Source organism: Stylophora pistillata, chromosome 2 (genome assembly GCF_964205215.1).
Source record: "Stylophora pistillata chromosome 2, jaStyPist1.2, whole genome shotgun sequence".
Classification (NCBI taxonomy): Eukaryota; Metazoa; Cnidaria; class Anthozoa; order Scleractinia; family Pocilloporidae; genus Stylophora; species Stylophora pistillata.
Window position 1 is genome coordinate 39719156 of NC_142520.1, and position 20342 is coordinate 39739497.

Below are 20342 nucleotides of genomic sequence, written 5' to 3' on the forward strand. Positions count from 1 at the left end.
GAAAATTTTTCAGTATTGGCTTCTTTCATCTGCGCATTTGAAATATGCTCGCGACGTACTATTAAGCGCGAACAACATAAATTGACACAATTTTGTTTCATATCACGCGAGTAAACACGGCAGCATTTAAAGCTTGAGAATACTTTGTTTGAAGTTTACAGAGGAACGAGGAATTGGATAGGTCTCTTCAACAGTTCGGCGTTTTACTATTTTCTTGAGTTGCTTGCTCCTCAAGCATCAGTTTTCTATCAATTTACGAGTAGCTTCAAGTTCTGACCCATTTCATTTCCTATTCATATAGCTCCCCTTTCTGCCTTCATTTTTATAAATTGGAACTTTCAATAGTTGCCGTTATTTATGAGACGATTTACAATTATTTTGATCATTGCAGATCCTTCCTGTAGCCAGTGTTTAGTTCATTGAGCGGCGAAAGTTATCACTATGGCTTTCAGCAGCAACGATAAAAGATGGCTTGTGACTCTAGTTGCCTCAAATAAGGTCGTGGCCCCAGTTTTACAGGATATCGTAAAACAAGGAATGGCCGAGCTGTATGCTGCCCTTAATAATCACCTTAATGGTTTACCGATACCTTGCAGTCTACAGACACTGACCTACGCGGATGTATGCCATCTCGCAGCAACCCCAAGTCTTGCTTCTTCGCTTAAAGACCTAAGTTTTGGAAATATTAACAACAATTGTGGTGTCCACGGTAAGAGCAAAAAGGTCTACAACTACAATGTAAGCAGTCTAGTTCATCTTGCCAAGCTGTACCTCCCATACTACCTGGCGGTTTTCTCGGCATTCGACAAATCTATGGATTTGAGTGCCGCTCTTAGACTTTTGGGGTAAGGGAATTATCCCATTCAAATATTCGCGTCTTCTGACCCTTTGCACGATATTCAGTCATTGGCAGATGATGTCAGAGAGAATGTTAGGAATCGGGGAAGTCATTTTAACGAGAGTGACTGGAAAGAAACCGTTTTTGACCAGTGCTTTGACAAGTTAAAGGCTCTGCTCCAATGTCTGCCCCTGCTTCCCGACAAAAAGAAAGAGCTTTTGGAGGAGCTTTCTGCATGGAAAACAGAAGGTAATCAAGAGGTTTCAAGTAGTATAATACAATCATTCAATTAATAGTTCGTTATTTAAACAAGGTCGAATTTTAACTTAAGACAAACGTAAATACGTTTAAAGAGAGTACAAAGACGCCTTTCGAAGGGTAACCGGTAACCGGGTGTCCTTCTCGTAAATTTGAAAACATGAAATGTTTTAGGCTAGTATTTTACGGGAAAACGTATCCGCTCAGCAGTCAAACTCAGCCCAAACTTTCAGGTCAGTCGAAACACCGCCCTAACCCCTTTCCTACTCAGGACAGATGACTACTTTTCACCCATAGGGTGCATACTCTGTGGCAGTCCGTACGCCTAGCTTCCATTCATGACCCGTTGAATGTGTGTGATCGTTTATCCTCTATAAATCTCTCAATATCAAGCTAAACCGCTTGCTATTCCCATGATGTTTTCATTCACCTGACAACTGACGCAAATCTCCGCTTCGTGGGGTTTTCGCTGTGCCAACCTGGTCATTGTAAATAAGTAAGCGGAACAACGTATTTATATGAGCGAGCCACAGTAATATGAAGTAGAACATTTTTTCATATTTCAAATGTCACATCTACAGTGACAACATAAGACATTTCCTTTCACCAGTTACTGTACTTAAAGTGCTCCTGAAATCAAAATTTTCGTACATCATTTTTTTACATTCTCGTTTTCAGTATGTTTCCCTCGCCTACTGTGCCAAATTTCAATCTAGTCCGAGCAACAGAAGTACCTTTTTTGGGCCGTTAATTAGAGATTTCGCGTTCGCCATTATTTTACTGTGTTCCGGAACGTTGATCGCAGGACTCGGAGGAACTGCTATCAAAGGCTCAACGCGAAAATTTACTTGGCTTAATGTCAAACAAACATAACAGAGTCTTCTACTCTATCCTTACGAAAACGCACACAAAAATGACGGGATATCGGCTGTAGCAACAACGCTGCAGTGATCGTGCAGACCATGCAGGTGGTATTTCTCTGCATTAGAGCCCTGTAGATAGGTCAGAGCGGGAAAAAATGGGTGCAATTTGTGCGAACCCGCCGGGCAAACTTTAATCCCGCAGAAATATTTGTGACCTGCAACGAATACTTCTCCGAATACTGTTTCGAGAGATCTGTGCACTTCGAAGGACCTATTCGAAGAATTTTGCCGGGTTCAGTCAGTGCCTACCGTTCAAAAAAGGGACGAGAAAATCGTCCTCGGCGCGATCTCAACGAAAGATAAGTTTACGTGTTTTATCACCTTCACATGTGTGATGATCTATGTGTGCCTTTAACAACTCTTTAGCAGAAGAAAAAAATACAATTTGAAAGCAATAATGCGACGCAACCACATAAGTCTCATCGGGATGTCCGTGCAGGTCTGCCTTTACTTTTAATCCCAAAGCAAAAATTCAACGTTTTCCGACACAAAACTATCCTCAGAAGCTTCAGATGATTGCTGGGACAATTCATAGTCAGAGAAGGTCGATATTTCACGAATGACCACAAAACACGAGTTTCCAGATGGGATTTGAAACCACGACCCTCCGTGATCTAGTCGGATGCTCTAACCACTGAGCTACAGGAGACTCTATGGTGAGCAATCTTTACATGACCACAAAACAGTTCTCAAAAAGGTAATATATGATTTCTCTGTGCAGCGAACAAAGAGAGTTGTAACAAAGCGAAGCATACGTTTGTTGTGCCTTTGACGTCATGATGACGTTTTCTGCCGTACGTTTGCGTGCTCGACTCGAACATGTTTTCAGTACTGGCGGACGATGATTGGACGACTTTGAAGCGGTAAAAATTGGTCATCGAAGGTTTGTCTTGGATTTTTAATGGTGAAAATGTGTTGAACGAATTCAACACAATGTAAACAAATTAGCCCAAACTAAAATGGTCAATTTTCGTCTCAGGGGCACTTTAATCTTTACCTCATGTCGATATAGTCATCGTCGACATTACTATAATTATTTTTATTATCATTATTATCATTATTATTATTATTATTATTGCCATCATTTATTGTATAGTGATCATTTTTAGGTTTCAAGCGGATTGTTGATAATGATGTCAAAGATCTACTAGGAAAGTTCCAAAACGTCAAACTTGCTTCAATTAATGAAAAATTGGACGATATGCCAACTAAGGATGAGAGCGAAAGAGTGATTAAAAAGCTGCATTCCTTTCACACCAGTTTGATGGAGAAATTAGATAGTATGGAATCGTTCATTCGAGAAGTTCATCACAAGCTAGATGGTAAGTTTGTAAACAACGACTGATTGCAATAGAGAACATTCGTATTCCCCGACGGCCCTGGGACGAGTAAGCCCTGTGCATGAATGCGAGGCTGATGCGGGGAAAAGTTGAAGAGACTTGTAGTGTTTATGTAGTGATTTCTTCGATTTCGCGTAAAAATGCCGAAACATCATTGTTATGCTTACAACTGTACCAACAGCGAGGCTAAGAAAAAGAACCCAATCAAATACCCCGAAGTCGCAAATGTTACTTTCCACTGTTGCCAACAAATGAGGATAAAAAAAAATACGCTCCTGGGATAAGTGAACAGGAAAGACGTCGAAGGTGGATCGCAGCATGCTGGAAAGCCTAAATTTCACATGGCATACTCGTATATGCTCTGAACACTTTGTAGGAGGGTTAGGGGCAACAAACGCAAACCCTGTTCCTACGATATTTGATTTTCCTAAACATCTCCAACGAAAAGAAGTGAAACAACGCCAGGATCCGGAGACGAAACGTTTGAAGAATGCTTCCACGACAAACAGAATTCAGAAGGCAACTAAGCCTGACCAATCGAAGGTTAGAAACCATCTGGATTTCTGGATTTGGGATTAAACCATCTCTTGTAACCAACTTCGCATCCACAACAACATCACTTATGGACTCATGGTCGTCGGTCAATTCGAGAGCGAGTTCGTGGGCTTTTTCCGTCAGTTCGACTAATTCTTCCTTCTTTTAGTTGGAGACAGATATTCCTCGAGCCTGCAGGTATTTTTTAAGCTCTGGAACCTTCCACTTTTGAAAATTTACTTCTATTTCTGCCAAACCGGCCATAACTTTGTTGTACTTCGCAGCAACTTTTCCCTGCATTAGCCTCGCATCCACGCGCAAGCGCTTACTCTTCCCAGGGCCGTCGGGGAGTACGAATATTGTCTATTGTCGACACGCACATAAGTAGGAGTCCTAATTATCTCAAATATAAATTGCTTCTAAGTGGCAGTCACCTTGTCTTTTTTTTTTGGCCGTAAGACTTTACTCAGAATTTTAAAATGTGAAACCTGCTGGAATTGATGAAAAACTGGAAGACATTTTGACAAAAGAAGAGATGGAAAAAGCGACAGAAAAGCTCCATTCCTTACTAAGTAGGATGGATCGATTTCAATCAAGACTTCAAAGAGTTGAGAACGAGCTAGACGGTTAGTTCCAGTTCTTAAGTAACAACGAAAAATTTTATTCTAAGGGCCTTTCCGCACTTGCGAAAAAGTTGTTTATTTGGACAAATCTTCTCTCATCACATTTTACGAGTGTGGATGGTTTGCCGCGACTTCAAAACATTTGGTTGAGGTGGACAAATCATTAAAATCGAGAAGATTCGACTAGATAGACAAAACCGTGATAAACTTGTCGATCATTTGTCATAAAAACCACGACAAGCGTGTGAGTGAACTGAAATCAGTTTACTAGAAAGGCAATAACTGTCTTTTGTTGCAAAACTCGGGCATTCCAAACCTTTAAAACGACTTAGGATGAATCCTGGAAATTGGGGTTGAAATCCTTTGGCAAACTATGCTGGCCGGTCTTGTGAGAATATCAGGCTCTGATGGAATTCAACAGCTTTGAAATTTTTAATGCGGATGCAGCAGACGAAAGAAAAATTTGCCCTGACAAAATTTGTCATTTGACTATGTCGGGTCAATTCTAGTTTTGTCCACTAAAGGTCGCTTGTTCGTACAAACATCCATTCAAAAAAATTTGTTGCGATCTTTCAGGATGAGCTTACTCAGCGGCCTGTGTTATTTTTCCACACAATTTGCAAGGAATTAATGACTAGCAGGGCGTCAAAGAGTGCAAAAAATATATGTGATGAGGAGTTTCGCAAAGCTCGGGAATAAACAGCGTTGTTTGATTCGGGCGTGTTTTTCCTTTCTGTTTTTTTTTTTTTTTTTTTTGACGGCCTGATAGTGGGTTGATATTTTGCTGACATATAACATGTTCCCACGACTTAAATCAACCTATTTGCGGACCATAGTCTTTTTATCCGCAGAGGCGGTTAGGTTTGCCATGATCACCCGCGAGCGAATCGTAGACTAATAGGTTAGATAAAAGAGTGTTGTGTTGGCTAATATCTAATTTAATAATACCAAATAACTTGCCATACATTGTTTTTAACTACTTTTCAACGTGACTGTATTCCTCAGGGACAGTAGCGCGTTATTCGCACTTTATATTGCGCCTTACAATGCAATCAGAACAAACTAAATATCTTGTAATGAATAAAATAATGGATTTCCATATACTATACCTCAGAATTATCTTTTATCAACCTTGTGTCTGATGTTTTTTTTTCCATTTTTCTTAACTTGGTACACGTGTAAATTTCTGCAGGAACGAGCGTCAGGGCTCTTAATGAAGGAACCAGCAGGGGGTTTCACCATACGAGACCTGGCGATTTATTTACAGACGTTACTTCCAAAGAAACACGCCAAATAGGGAACAAGGTAATTTAATCCAGTAGCTAAATATCAGACAAAACATGATCACTCATTGTGGTTGATATGGAGACGAGAGGTTATAAATAAATAATAAATAAATAACAGTTTATGAACACTTCTGGCAGTTAAAACTTAAATAAACAATGCAATTTGCAAAATTAGATACTAATAATTAAATCTATTTACAGTAATAAATGTCATAATAATAATTGGAATCGCGAGAACCTAAAAGTGGAAAAGCCATTTGCTCTCTGTCCTTTTTTTTTTGTTGTAGTGGCTTAAGTATCTCCTTATCTTAACTGATATGGGGTAGATGTTGTCATAACTTGCTAAGCTAAGAAGGAGTTAGAGAGGCTCTCCTTTCTCGTATCCACCATCAACCTTTTACTTTTAAATATCCTACGATCTACTAACGATTTCAAATTTACTTGATCTAGTGTTTGTTGATAACTAGGGTTTGGAAATATTATTCTTAAAGCTCTTCTTTGTATAGATTCAATAGCGTCAGAAAGGCATGTAGGAATATCTTGCGCAGCATATTCTAAGATCGAACTAATATTACTTGTGTATACCTTGAGCATGTCTTCTGGCATGACTCTTGCGCGCTTCAACAATCTAAGTGCGTATAATATTTTAGCTGCCTAGGAAATTACATATTCAACGTGAGTGTTCCATTCAGGGTCATCGCTGTTAATAAAAATTCCTACATCTGTAGCCAGCATTTTGAACCTGATTGTCTTATCAAGCCACTTGGAGGACAGAGGATTCGTTTGAAACCAGGTTCAATCCCAACAAAGTTTGCATTCACGGTAGAAAAACCAGCTCGAAAGAAGCCTTGTTACAGAGTGCCCATGGCAACGAAACAACAACAGTAACAGATGAAGAATTACAAAGTGAAATACACGACGATACTCATGAACATTTTGACTTTGAGTTTGAGAATCAATGCCCTGAAAGCGATTCTTTAGAGAATACGAACATTCAAGATACGTCTTCTGAGATTGAGAACGAGGGAGACTTGTTACATGAACTGAACGTTGTTGACTTGACGACGCCGCTATAACAGCTGGCTTCCACTCGTCCGTGAATTCTTCTTCCCATCCATTTTTTATGTAGCTGATGACCCTGGATGAACCAAAAGAGATATGGTTTTTATAAACTTCATATTCTCATTGACATCTAACGGCAGATCACAATTTAGGAAATACCTTTGAACGAGCTCTTTCTTTGTAGCATTCGATCGTGCACTTCCATCTTTAGAGCCTCCTTTACAGTAAGAAAGCCATTCTTTCAATCGATCTTTTGTCACATTCCGAGGACAATCACCGCTCAATAGCTGCACTTTCTCCTCAGGCGTAAAATAAGCAGATTTCGGGAGTTCAGCCATAATTTTTCGCGAAAAACATTTTCAACACTAGTCAAACACTGCAACACAAGTCGAAGCTCGACCCGATAGCCTCGTTCTGATGCTATTTTCATATGAATACCGCCGGCGATACGGAATGTCAAGCACAAGTTCTATAACAGCTATTGTAACTCCTAAAAGCTTATACGTTCTTACTCGATCTACTTCTTGATTTCCAACACTTATAGGTCGCATTGCGATATCGAATTCTTCCTGAAATTTAGGTACATTTCTTTACATTGTTAGAGATTTAGCGTCATTTTGTGTTTTATACAATACTCATGGATTTCTCTGACAACTACATCTGGCATACTAATAGAGTTTCTTAGAATAATCTCAAATTCAGTAGTGTCATCGACATACTTCGTATGCATATGCCAATTCCCGAGCACCTCGTTTATCATAAAAGCAAAGAGCGTCAATCCAAGTTTTGCTCCTTGTGGGACGCCACCATTAAATTGTTTCCAGGGCGACAGGGAGGAGCCAACGTGTACAGCTTGTGTTCGGTAAGGAAGGAACGTATCCAAAAAACCAAGGTTTGATCGATATTAAACGATCGGAACTCATCGAGTAATACTGAGTGGTCTATGATATCAAATCCTTTAGTAAAATCTGCAAAAAATATGTGAACAGAGCAGTTTCAGGAATCAATAGCTTCGCGTATAGCTTGCATTGAATAAATAATTGCGTGCACTGTAGAGTGCCCATGGCGTACATGTTGACTGTCCTAAAAGTCTTTTGTTTATAAACCTTCCAATACTTTTGCCAAACAGCTAGTGAGTGCAATCGGTCTCAAGTCCGACATGTCTGAAGGGGGGCAAACTTTATGGACTGTAGAGATAATTGACTGTTTTAAAGTGTCAGGCACAAACCCCCCTCTCAATGATTTACTGTAAATATCTTGAATTAGCGGTGCACGAATTGTTTCAACAATCTACTCGATATTCCATCTGGTACCACCGCTTTATGTGTAGACAATTTGCGCAAGTTGGATGAAACCTCTTCTAAAGAAACAAGCAAATCTGGTGGTATTACGTTGAGCGGAGTTTGGGCTAGCATCAGGTTCAAACTCTCGAGTTATACTTCTGAAACAAAACACTAATTTGAGTAACTAACTCCTCAGGACTAGTGATGTTGTCACTTAGGAACTGATGGTACCATTCCTGCCTACTAGGTGTCCTGTGCAGTCAGAGATTTGATGTCTTGCCACCATTTCTTGGGGTTAGTTTCACCCAGACCGTCCACTTTGTTGTTATAATAAGAGCGCTTTGCTCTTTTAATAGCGCCCTGGACTCTATCCCACCAGAGCCTATAGATTGACAAATCCATCCCATATTTAATAAATGCTGCTTGTCGCTTCTCAATCATAGATTTCAATTTCAGTGTAATCCAAGGTTTATCATATACATGGGTTTTTACTGTTTGCGAGTGCGAAACGTTCTCAGGTGATAGTTTAATCCCACGTTAAGAACAGAACTTCTAATACGCGCTTCATAACAGTTAGAAACAAACTTGAAGACGATATTGATAAAGTTTATTGTACCGAAGCGATGAGACGTTGACAATACTTGGAAGTTAAGCGATGACGAAGCGAAGCGATGTGAAACGATATAAAACGTGGAAAGTTGTAAAACGGTTGAAAAGCGGTTTCGAAAACTAAAAGGTAAATATAGCAAAAGCTACAATTAGACTAACTAAAAACTATTTACAAACTGAAAACGAGCGACTTAAGTCCAAAATGGGACAATTAAAACGATAACATGCACAAATTAAAATACGACTTACTTCAGTGTCCGCGTTAGGGATTTTACAGAGTCGAAGTTAAACCTTACTCTTGATTTTAACACGACGACTCGTTGACTAGAACGAAAAAATCTTCCGAAGCACGTTTTACAAAATGCTAGCTAGAACACAGCATAATAGAACTCTTTGTGTCGTTTACCGTACGTGGGCAATCATCATATCCGCGAATTAACCACAAAAACAGCATGATAAAACCATTACACAGAAACTTAGAAAACTTGAACGGAAATTCGAAAACCATGAGATACTTGGCAGCAAGACTATTTTCCATGGAAAAAAAGATTTCAATAGCTGAGTAACATTTTCCTCTTCACCGTTAGCGGTTGAATGATAAACAACTCCAAGAAGAATTATGAAAATATTTCGCGGGAGTGAGTGCGATCTTAATTGAACCCAAATCAGATTCTACTTCCTCTTGTTCCATTTCCACCAGTCGTTTACACGGATTATTCTCCTTGATGTATACGCAAACGCCGCCATCGGACTAATTTTTCCTGTTATTTCTCAATAACAAGAATCTAGATAGCGAGACGGCCGAATCCTGTATCAGTTGCGAAAGCCACGTATCAATAATGCAAATAACATTTGTTTTGTTGTGAGTGGCGACTTTATATAATTCGTCTACCTTTTTGTTCGATGAATTGCGAATGTTTGTAGCTAAAATAGAAGGGATCTCGTGAGACTTTGCATACGGGACTCTCTTAATGTAGGACTGATTTCTGCCGCGCGAGACTTTCGCAGAGAGGACTTGCTTGATGATTCGCTCTTTAATCTGTTCCTTCGAAGAGATAGTAACACTCTAACTAACCTATCTCTCTCGGTTTTGAGACTTTCTACCCGTTCGAACTCCCCTAAATCGGAGAATATCCAGATCTTTTAGTGCATAAAGCAAATCTTGGGACAAGTTGGATGTAGTATAGTGCCGTAGTGAGAGGAGGTTTTCACGTGAATATAAACATAAATATCTAGCCGAGTGCGAAAAAGACGGAGGGAGAGTTAGCAGATATCGCGAATCCTCGATTTCTGGAGGGCCAGGGTTCATTTCTACGTCCTTAAAGACCGCAAGATTGAAGTCAGGGTCTTTTCCAGGGATTTTAAGACACGTAAGACCGCGTTACGTGTATTTCAGTCTCGGTTAAGGGAAGCGAGTGAAACCGAAATGGCGTGACGAGGCTACTCTTAGGACTGTAATCCGGCAAAAAAGAGCGAAAACCCCCACCGATGAACATGAACCTTGGGTTAACCCTTTAACTCCCACAAGAGATTAACATGTAACTTCTCCTTTAATATCCATGCAGTATCCTTCAAACGGGTAATGGAAATACTCAAGGTAGTTATCTTGGTCTAACAACAGCTTGTCATAACTAATTTATAAAGAAACGTGTAGCAGCTGGAGAGGCGATCTTGGGAGATGAAGGGTTCATTGACTTGCATGGCATTCATCAAACAAGAAGTTTTATATTAAACAATTAGTCCATGGTAAGCACGCGGAAAGTTTGGAGAGCACGAGAGAAGCGTAAGAGTTGCTGGAGGCGCAGCTGAGAGCACCTCTTGCATTTCTTGAGTGCTCTCCAAACTTCCTAGGTGCATCCATAACTCGATATACGTACAGCTAAGGCACGAACCAATTTTTTTTATAACATAGCATGTAAACACAAGTTGTGGTTGAAAAAATAGTTTATGACAATTATGTCGCGTTTACCAGGTAATCGTGTTCTACCCGAAAACTGTGAATGGATGACAAGGCAAAAACGACCAAAAACTATATCTTGACCAAATCTTTATTCAAAGAATTGTAAATTTTCCGCTCAGAAGCGAAGAACCAACGAATTTCTTGCATGCACGGGACCACGTAACAGATTTAGCATGCTAGAATCGTTGTTTACTAGAATTCTCGACTAGAAAATTTCGTAGGTTTGTGTCGAAAATTTCGAAATTGTACGGTTTTTAAATTAAAATATTCTATCGAACAATACTTTGTGGAAATATCAACAGTTCGAAAACGAAGCGCTAAACTGATAAATTTCTTGTATTCACGAGACTCGTCGGGCAGATTTACCTGCTTGAATTGTTGTTTACCAGAATTTACGACCAGAAAATTGAGTAGCTTTCTGTTGAAAATTCTGAAAATTTCACGATTTCAAAACACAGGACACTCTTGGGAAGTATCAACACTTCAAAATAGAACCGCATCATTGAATAAAATCTCGCATTCTGATTGGTTAATGAAGCGAGGTATTTAGCGTGAAATTGTGAGTTGAAAACAAGACCAAGTGAAATTGTTTCGCATCTACGTAAGCATAACAACTATCGTCAACTTGTTGCAAAGTTTGGTTACTAAGTCAATTCAAAATGTTTTCAAAACCATTGTCACCTTTTAAAGAGCCAAAAACAAAAAAAGCGTTTTTCAAAGTGAGCCTGAAGTTCTTCCTTATTTTGAACTGTGAACTATAATTTCTTGGATAGGCATGAAAAACCTCTTTCGCTCGCGACAAAGCAAAGCGAGAAAATCCTGTGAACACAGCCCAGAAAAAAAGGTCTCCGAGCAAACAGGTCATGCCAACCTGGGTTCAATATCCACCTACAGCTATACTCTTTTAGAAAAACAAAGAAGGACGTCAAGCAAGTTGGCTGGGTTTTCAGTCGCACACCACGACTGTCACAGCTGCCAACGCCAGCGGCGGTACACAGACTGAAGCTCTGCGAGAAATTTATGTAAACAGCCTTGCACTTCCATTAGTAGTTTACAATAACACAACAGCAATGAATAACCGCAGTGATGGTCTGACAGCAAGAGTTCTAGCTGGGCTGTTCACCAATGTATCGTTCAACAACTCTCCAGTGAATATTTCCATCAACTTTCAGTCGAATGTTCATCCCAACGATTCAGCTAATGGAAGTTGCCTGTAGTGAATTTCTACAAATAAAAAGATTAAAGTTTTTTGACTTTTCATAAAACACTTCTTCGTTTTTAAAGAGGTAAAATATCGAGCAATACACGTATTTACACTTCAAGGTACTTACGTTATATTAATCACGATGTAAAACTTTCAATGCTTTTGCTTGCACACTTCATTTCTTTCCGTTTTGCCACCAAAGAGATAAAAGGTGTAAATTATTTTCCTTTACGTGAAAATTCAGTGGAAACTTGAAAAAAAGATGTTAAAATTAAACGGCTTGTAAATTCAATGAAATACCGCCATTATCCCTAAATAGTGTAAAGCTTGTTTAAAAAGTTTGAAAACGAATGTAAAAACAAGTATGAGGTTCAAATAAAAGATGTCGATGGTTCAAACGTGTAATAATAATATATAATAATATAGATCGATTTCTATAGCGCTTTTCCATGTAAAATGCTCTAATGCGCTTTACAACACTGTGCGGGGGACTTTTCCAGACTGCAGTTTACAATTAATAAAGGAGAAATTTTACAGGTGCCCCCTCCCCCCATTCCCAGTAAACAGGCCAGGCCACATCACAGTAATCTCGTGATGTGGGTTCTTTAACGCCCCCTGCCGAAATTAACTAATTGATAGGTGCAGGAGACGGAACCTCCGGCTTTACGTCCTATCCGAGAAGACGAAGCAATGTGAGTGAAGCGTCTTGCTTAAGGACACAACGTCAAGCCAGGACTTGAACCCGGGCCATCTGACCCAAAGTCCAGCGCACTGACCACTGGACTACACACGCCTCCCGGGTACGACTGACCTTGCTTTCTATTCGCTAACGTAATGACAGTTTTGACAGTTGGCTTCGAAATGGCTTTCTGGAGCGCGCGCTCAGGATGAAAACAAACAATATTATTGCTGTTATCTTGTTTTCCTATTTTTATTCAATGATGCGATTCAAGGAAAATTCACTGCCTGACTCGTGAATTCCGCGTTAAATTGCACGCAAAAACCGATGTCGCACGAATGGCGAAGCGATGAGTGCGATATCGGTTTTGAAGTGCAATTAAACGCGGAATTCACGAGTCAGGTAATGAATTTTCCTATAATATTTACTGTTCCAATGAAGGGCCCCCAACATTACAAAGCTTTAGTCAGAAAGCTCAGGTTTTTTGTCAGCCATAATTCGCTTCGCGTTTGCGAATGAAATATCGTCAACACCAAAACTAATTTGGTTGCTTGGAAGAACTACAAGCTCTTTGTTTTTCGAAACGAGTATCATTGAGCATATTTTCTTTTCATTGTGTCTTTCTCAATCGGGATAGAAGAGTAAAAAATTTAAAGGTTTGAAACCTCGCGGCTAAACTTGACAGGAACTTTCCACCGAAGTGAAACTGCACACGTCCTGTGATGGATACACGGCCGTGCAGCACTTAACGAGGACTTTTCCATAGTAACACCGTAATAAATAGGTAGGCCTTACGCACGCGCTGTTATAAAAATTAGTAGATACCGCATTTATAAGATGATTGTCTTTCCGGGAGTCAAGAGGGAAACAAAGCAACTTAATGAGAATTTTAAGAGTAAGTGCTGTTTAGCCTCCTCTGCGAACGGATGGGTGAATAAAGATCTGATTCGCGACTGAGTGCAAAGAGTATTGGACAAGTTCCCATTTACTCGTCGGATGTTGGCTTGGGACTCTTTCAAATGCCACAACCCACAAACAGACCTAGCAAGAACTAGTGCAGTAAAAGATCAATCCTATCATAATACCCGGCGGGTGTGTACTAAGCATATCCAAGCCCCTGACGAGTCATGGAACAAGCCCATAATGCAAGAGTAACCGAAAATTATGATAAGTGGATGGCTGAGGGAGCTCATTCATTTCCAGTTGCAGGTAATAAGTGTGCCCCACCACGTCACGAAATCGCTCAGTGGTTTCTTGAGGCCAAAGATGGTCTGAATAGAGAGTTACTTGTCTGTTCTTTTAGAAGCTGTGCATTAACTGTGGATCCTGACGGATCTCAAAATGATCAAACTCATTGCCTAACGAGGGGTCAGCTTTGTCATGCGGGTCTGGATCGCCCAACATCCATCCAGCAAGCTGTATCTGCTTCCCGGGCGAACTAGTACTATTAGGATACTACACCGAAGATGGAGTTGTCTTCAATGTTTTACAGAAACCTTGCTTTGTTACATCTTCGCCTTTTGTTTTGCCATTTAATGTTTTGTTGTAAAATAAACTTACTACACTGGCTGAAAATGGTAAATTTTCATAAGCGCCAAACCTAGAATTAGCACCCATCTCGCATAAGCACCCACTCTTAAAGTCCAAAAATTTAATAAGCGCCCAGGGCAGTTCACTGAGTAAATGCGGTATTCCCAATAACTCCTTCGGTAGTTGTAAACTTGCTCTGTTTTTCCCAATCATTGGGCTCATTTTCACTTGTCACGAATATGCGCTACGAATATCAATCGAAATTTTCGTGGGAAGTAAAGTATCCAAATAGAACACTACCTTTTTGTCTCAGTGTTTGTCAGTGGGTACAATACAATATTAAGCAGTGTAATACAATACAGAAACATTCAAATGATCTGATTATTTGAATACATCTTTAATTTAAATTTATTTATTCATTTGTAAGGGATATTTTCACTTACCGCCACCATTTGATTCCATTATTAACTGCACATTATTTTCCATTTCAGCATAGCCTGAAATCCCTTTCAAGGAGAGCTTTTCTGCATGTAGATGCACGATCCGGCTTCAATCGACTGCAAGCCGCTGTATTTCATGATGACTATGACACAGTTTGGGCAGCTCAATGCTACCTTGAGGATCATGTTCAACACATGAATTATCAAAAAACAGGAAACCAAGCAAAGGTATTTCCTGGAAAAACTGCGTTAGAAATTCTCTTTGCCCTCCAAGAAAAAGGAGAAGGAAGTGTTGAAATAGAAAAAATGTACAAAGAGTACGTTGAAAAGATCGATACATTAACTGAGCTGCACTTATGTAGAGGAAGCGATGACGCAGAGAAGGCTGTCGAGATTGTTCTAAACGACAGGGTAGACGTAGATATCCCAGCAAAGAGCAATCGTACGCCTTTGATGTGGGCAAGTACATCATCATCTGGCGAGTTTATCCAGACCCTCATTGATCTTGGAGCTGACGTAAATGCTCAGAGACCAGATGACAATGTCACGCCTTTAGTTGTGGCGGCGCATTTTAACAATTATGGAGCCGTTAATATTCTCTTGAACCACGGAGCTCAAATGAACATTCAAGATAATTACGGAGAACAACCATTGCACGACAGTGCTAAACAAGGATTTTTTAACGTCTCCAAACTACTAATCGATTCAGGATGCGAAGTCAACGTGGGGACAAAACACGAAGAAACCCCACTCTACTTGGCAGTAAAGAATAAAGAAGTACACGTAGTCAAATTTCTTCTTGAAAGCAAGGCTAATGTGACAGTGAAATACTGCAAGGAGAATGCAGGTGAGAGAATTTATCTTCTTCGTGGGAAAGACGAAGCTGGAAATACAGCCTGGCATTATGTTCTTGTACATAAAGCTCTTTTGTCTCTGTTCTTGAGGCGGACTAAAGGTGGTAGTCTCGACGTTGCAGCCTTTGGAGAAGTTCTCAAATCTGGATTGGGAAAGGACCCTCCCGAGAGCGTAAGAGAGGAAATGATAGAGAAAGAAAAGACCTACCCTAACATGCAAGGCGTTACAATACTTCATGTTGCTTGCAAAAGTGCAAGTTCCGAGATTGTAAATATGCTGCTGACGAAATGCAAAGCAGATATAAATGCCTGCGACGGAGAGGGTTACACTCCACTGCATTTAGCAGCGATGCATGGAACCATTCAAGTTGTAAAAATGTTGGTTGAACTCAACGCTGATGTCAACTTGAAAGTGGATGGAAAGGATGCGGCTGACTTGGCTCGTATGAACGACGAAATAGAAATCGAGAAATTTCTTAAATCTAAGAGAAGTTTAACCTTAGAGGACTCACACATTAAATCGGCTCAAAGTAATTCCATTTTACATGTAAAGCGCACTAAAAGAGGCAAAACGCGGTGTAAACCTCATCGAGGAAAATGTTAGTTAATTTATCCCGTATACTGGAAACGTAGATTGTTTAATACATAGCTTTTATTTACAACTCTACTCCTTGGAGTTAACTTAGTGGAGACCCGCTACCTCCAGTCAGAGAGAAGGCCCAACTCCCTCAATCAATCAATCAATCAATCAATCAATCCTTTATTTAAACACGTGACACCTAGGAGTACAGAAGTTCTCGTTAAAACGTGTACGTGTATGTACAATTAGAAGTAAAACATAATTTCTGTAAGAATACAAATAATAAGTAGATCTATTAAATAACTAAAAACAGGATCGAAGATCGTAGACAAGAGCTATCAATAAAAAGTTACAATATTAACAATATTAACAATAACGATATTTACAATCACTACCACTAAGCTATGTGGGCTTTAAGAGAACGCTTGAATGAGACAATATCTTGAGATTCTCTGAGTCTAGGGGGTAGCGCATTCCAAAGTTTACTAGCTAAAAATGAAAAAGACCGATGTAAAAACTCAAGATTAAAAGGAGGTAAATCTAGCCTTGTGCTGAGCCCGCGTAAACTATACGGTACATTTCTAAAATGAAAAAAATCACTTATATAAGGAGCCCCCTTACCATACAAGCACTTATATAACATAACTAACGATTGGAATTGCCTACGATTCTCCAAAGACTTAATGTCGGCCAACTTGAGGAGGAAGTCGTATGACACAGACTTCGAGAAGCCTAATATAGTTCTTAATAGTTCCAAGGGCCTCTCAAGGCCCTTGGAATGCTCACGGTGGCCCTGAGAGAAGGCCAACTCGCTTCTATTCATCCATTGTGTGCATCCCCTTCGGTTGTAGGTTTTGGTTTCTTGGTACTCCAGGGGTCCACGGGGCAAAAATATCAATCGCAATATTTCTCTAGCATACAGAGATGCAAATAATGAGAAGATGGATAAGTACTGCTAAAATATACCTTAGCTTTCATATAAAATTACAGACTTAAATGTTAAATAACTTGACAGTTAATAGCACTTTCCCATTTTGTTCAAGTTTTGCAAGGCCCTTAGACATCTCGGCGGCTTAAATTGTGAAAAAAAAAAAATCTTTTCCTCCTTCTGCTTTATCTAAGAGAATTAAACAGCCTCTTCCCGCCTAATATTCAATAACAAGCTTGCTATATAAAAAAGAAACCAATCAAATTACCGGAAAGTGAAAGTTAAAGAAGCCATTGTGTGGCAATTTTTGCAGAGTGCTGATCAATAGACTGTGTATAATGACTTTAATGCTGTACTTGGGCGATTGAATTTTGCGCTTTCGAAATGGATGGAATAAAGCGGTAATCAGACTTCATGTCATACCATCTTGGTCTGTAAATGGGTAGCAGAAAAGTGTCAGGACAAAATGATAATATTCGGGCATCCTACTCCGGAGGGGTAGTGTAATCTATTTGTTTTTGAAGGAGGATAAACTTGTTTGAATCTTTTTTCTCTTTTGTCTACAACAACGACAGCAACAATGAAAAACCTCAATCTTTTTCAAGTTACAACTCACGTGTAGTTGCTGTGGAATGTAAACAAACAGCTGGCCTGCACCTTAGTAACCGTATGTAGCAGTTGTAACTGCACCAGTTGGCTGAATAATAACCAGACCTTTCTGCAGTCCTGTGTACGCAGACCGCCCATGCTGAATGTACATCACCTGCTGATTGGTTACCGTCTAAAAACCAAACGTAAAAATCATAAATTTCACACCTACGATACGTTTTATATTTTCATGAATCTCGTATTTAACTGGTATGTATCTGCATTTTTTAAATTAACACTAACAAAATTCACCGACCCCCAACCCCCAAACACATAACTTTAAATAATGACCGTATCTTTATTACATGAATCGTATGAATTGGGAAGTAGGGATGGCGTAGTGGTGAGAGCACTTACCTCCCACCACTGTGGCCCGGGTTTGATTCCCGGATCCGGATCTAGCGTTACATGTGGGTTTAGTTTGTCGTTAGTTCTCGTCCTTTCTCTGGGGGTTTTTCTCCGGGTCCTCCGGTTTTCCTCTCTCCGCAAAAACTAACATTCCAAATTCCAATTCGATCTGGAAACAGTGGAAAAGAAGAGCCACCCAGTGGGATGTCCATTGCTTAATTATTTATTTATTTGGTAATATCAACTAAGTTGAAATTGTAAATTGGCCACTGTAAAGAGTTAAAAAGCTGACGTTTCGAGCGTTAGCCCTTCGACAGAGCGAATGAAGAAGGGCTAACGCTCGAAACGTCAGCTTTTTAACTCCTTACAGTGGCCAATTCACAATTTCAACTTAGTTGATATAACCAAATGACCTTGTTACCCCCACCGATGATGCAGCACCACAGTTTCTTTAGAAACTTGTCCAATTTATTTATTTATTCATTTATTTATGAATTCGTATGTTCCCGTATGTAAATCTAAGACTTCGTGTGTTATTCGCACGTCACTTGAACTACTCCCGTGATGTTGAAAGCGGTAACCCATTGTTTCACATCGGAACATGATACCGTCGTTAGTGCATCGTGTGTCGGATAAATTTGAATTAGACATCACTGTCTGATAAGGATCTTTTTACTTCCAAATTCAGTCTATTTTCTATGGTATTTGTAACATTGTTTAGGTTTATGTTCGTTTATTCATTTCTATTTTAACACGGAGGTATCTTAAGTCAGCTCATTTTTTAGGATTTGAACTGTGCAAGGCTCAACAGGGACTTCCGCTTTGCTAGGGGTGCATCTGACCTTTCAAGTCTTGGTAGTACACAATCTCTTCTGTTTCACTCGCCATTTCAAGTTTCTACACTTCATCAAATCCTCGAAGGTCTTGGCATACAAAGGAGCAGTGGTAACTCGTGGATATTTGTTTAGGCATCCCGACCGTTTGTTTGCAGCTTCAAACTTATTGAGATATTTCTCACTTTTAACGTGAATGTTAAGGTAGGCTTGGCAGCTTACGTTGTCGTGTAAATTCAGTACGGCTTCAATGGAAGCGTTTCTAACAATGGCTTATACTTAAACGGAAATATACTAACGCTGCCAGTCACTAGAAGGGCATTTCGTAGTTAATTGTCCCCATTTTGTATCCAGAGTCGCTTTTAATGTCATCACATTGCTGCTTAATCGGCACCAACGAAACAGCACGATTTAGACTTTCGTCCAATTCATATATGTTATTGACCAGCTACCTTTCTATACCAAGAAATGGTTAGATACTCTAGTCTTCTCGGATAGGACGAATAAATGGAGGTCCCGTCTCCTGCAGAGTTAGGGGTAGGAGACGTTAATTTCCCACGCACGAGATTACTTTGTGATGGATTTCCTCCCTTGGGGTGGTTGCTGGGTGGGAATTGGCCCTGAAAAGCCCCCATGGGAGTGGTCAATTATCATATGTAGGTATGTATGTACCAGCCGGAAGGTCCGTATTGTGAAAAGCTGTGCCCGAGGTCTTGGATACCGCCCGAGGCCGTAGGCCGAGGGCGGTACTCAAGACAGAGGGCACAGTTTTTTCCAATACGGACCGACCTATGCTGGTCAATAACATTTTATTTTTTTCTAACACATAAAAAATGATTCCGTAAGAACCCGAATGATTTAGGGCTACAATTACGAGTTTAATTACGGGAAAATCCTCCATAAACTTAACAATTTGTTACCGAGTGGATGATAAAGAAAACAGAAGTTATCCAAGTTAAAGAGAAAGCTTTAACCGGAACATTTTTATCTGTAAAGGTAACTTAAAAGGCTTCCAAACACTCTTTTTGATAAGTAACTGCCATGATGTGACACCTGTCAATTGAAGAGGAAAAGACTGCGTACACCTTTGAACAAACAACAGTACTGGTATGACAAACGGCATATGGTATTTCGCGGACTGGACTGGACTGGATTAGTAAATAAGGACTAGTAAAGCGCAGACTAGTAAAGCGCGGACTAGTAAAACGCGGACTAGTAAAACGCGGACTAGTAAAACGCGGACTAGTAAAACGCGGACTAGTAAAACGCGGACTAGTAAAACGTTGACTAGTAAAACGCGGACTAGTAAAACGCGGACTTAACAACAACAACAACAAAAAAGACAATTTCATACGAAGGCGATCACAGGACTTAATGGCGAGCCAATTTAGTGAGTGATAATCCCTGTTTGACCTTTAAGCTACAAATGGGTTTGACATGCGCCAGATACAAACGATTTTATAAGTTTAGGCTAACAAAGAATTTCATTCAGAACCAGTTCAAAATCCTAAAATACAATTTCGTCGTGAATTTCACGGCAGAAACGCAGGAATTCGATGAATAAAAGTCGCGTTAAGTCTCC

General features: G+C 39.9%; 2 protein-coding genes across 2 annotated transcripts; one reads left to right on the plus strand and one right to left on the minus strand.

The window, feature by feature from the left end:
- The first annotated feature begins 441 nt into the window (after window positions 1-441).
- On the plus strand, window positions 442-16908 carry LOC111341778 (uncharacterized). The gene is given in 5 exon segments (XM_088749479.1): window positions 442-1087; window positions 3129-3341; window positions 5709-5828; window positions 6562-6851; window positions 14621-16908. Coding segments are annotated over 5 exon segments (2676 nt in total). The 3' UTR covers window positions 16028-16908.
- Window positions 5827-7252, minus strand: LOC148739446 (uncharacterized). The gene is made up of 2 exons (XM_088748215.1): window positions 7024-7252; window positions 5827-6940 (listed from the first exon to the last, which is right to left on the minus strand). The coding sequence occupies exons 1-2, from the start codon at window positions 7200-7202 to the stop codon at window positions 6598-6600; spliced, it is 522 nt and encodes a 173-aa protein (XP_088604341.1). The 5' UTR covers window positions 7203-7252; the 3' UTR covers window positions 5827-6597.
- Window positions 16909-20342: the final 3434 nt, after the last annotated feature.

Coding starts and splice junctions, on each gene's coding strand:
- LOC148739446 (XM_088748215.1), bottom strand. CDS start 7,202: ATGGCTGAACTCCCGAAATCTGCTTATTTTACGCCTGAGGAGAAAGTG. Junction 6,941..7,023: donor AAGAAAGAGCTCGTTCAAAG/GTATTTCCTAAA, acceptor TGGTTCATCCAG/GGTCATCAGCTACATAAAAA.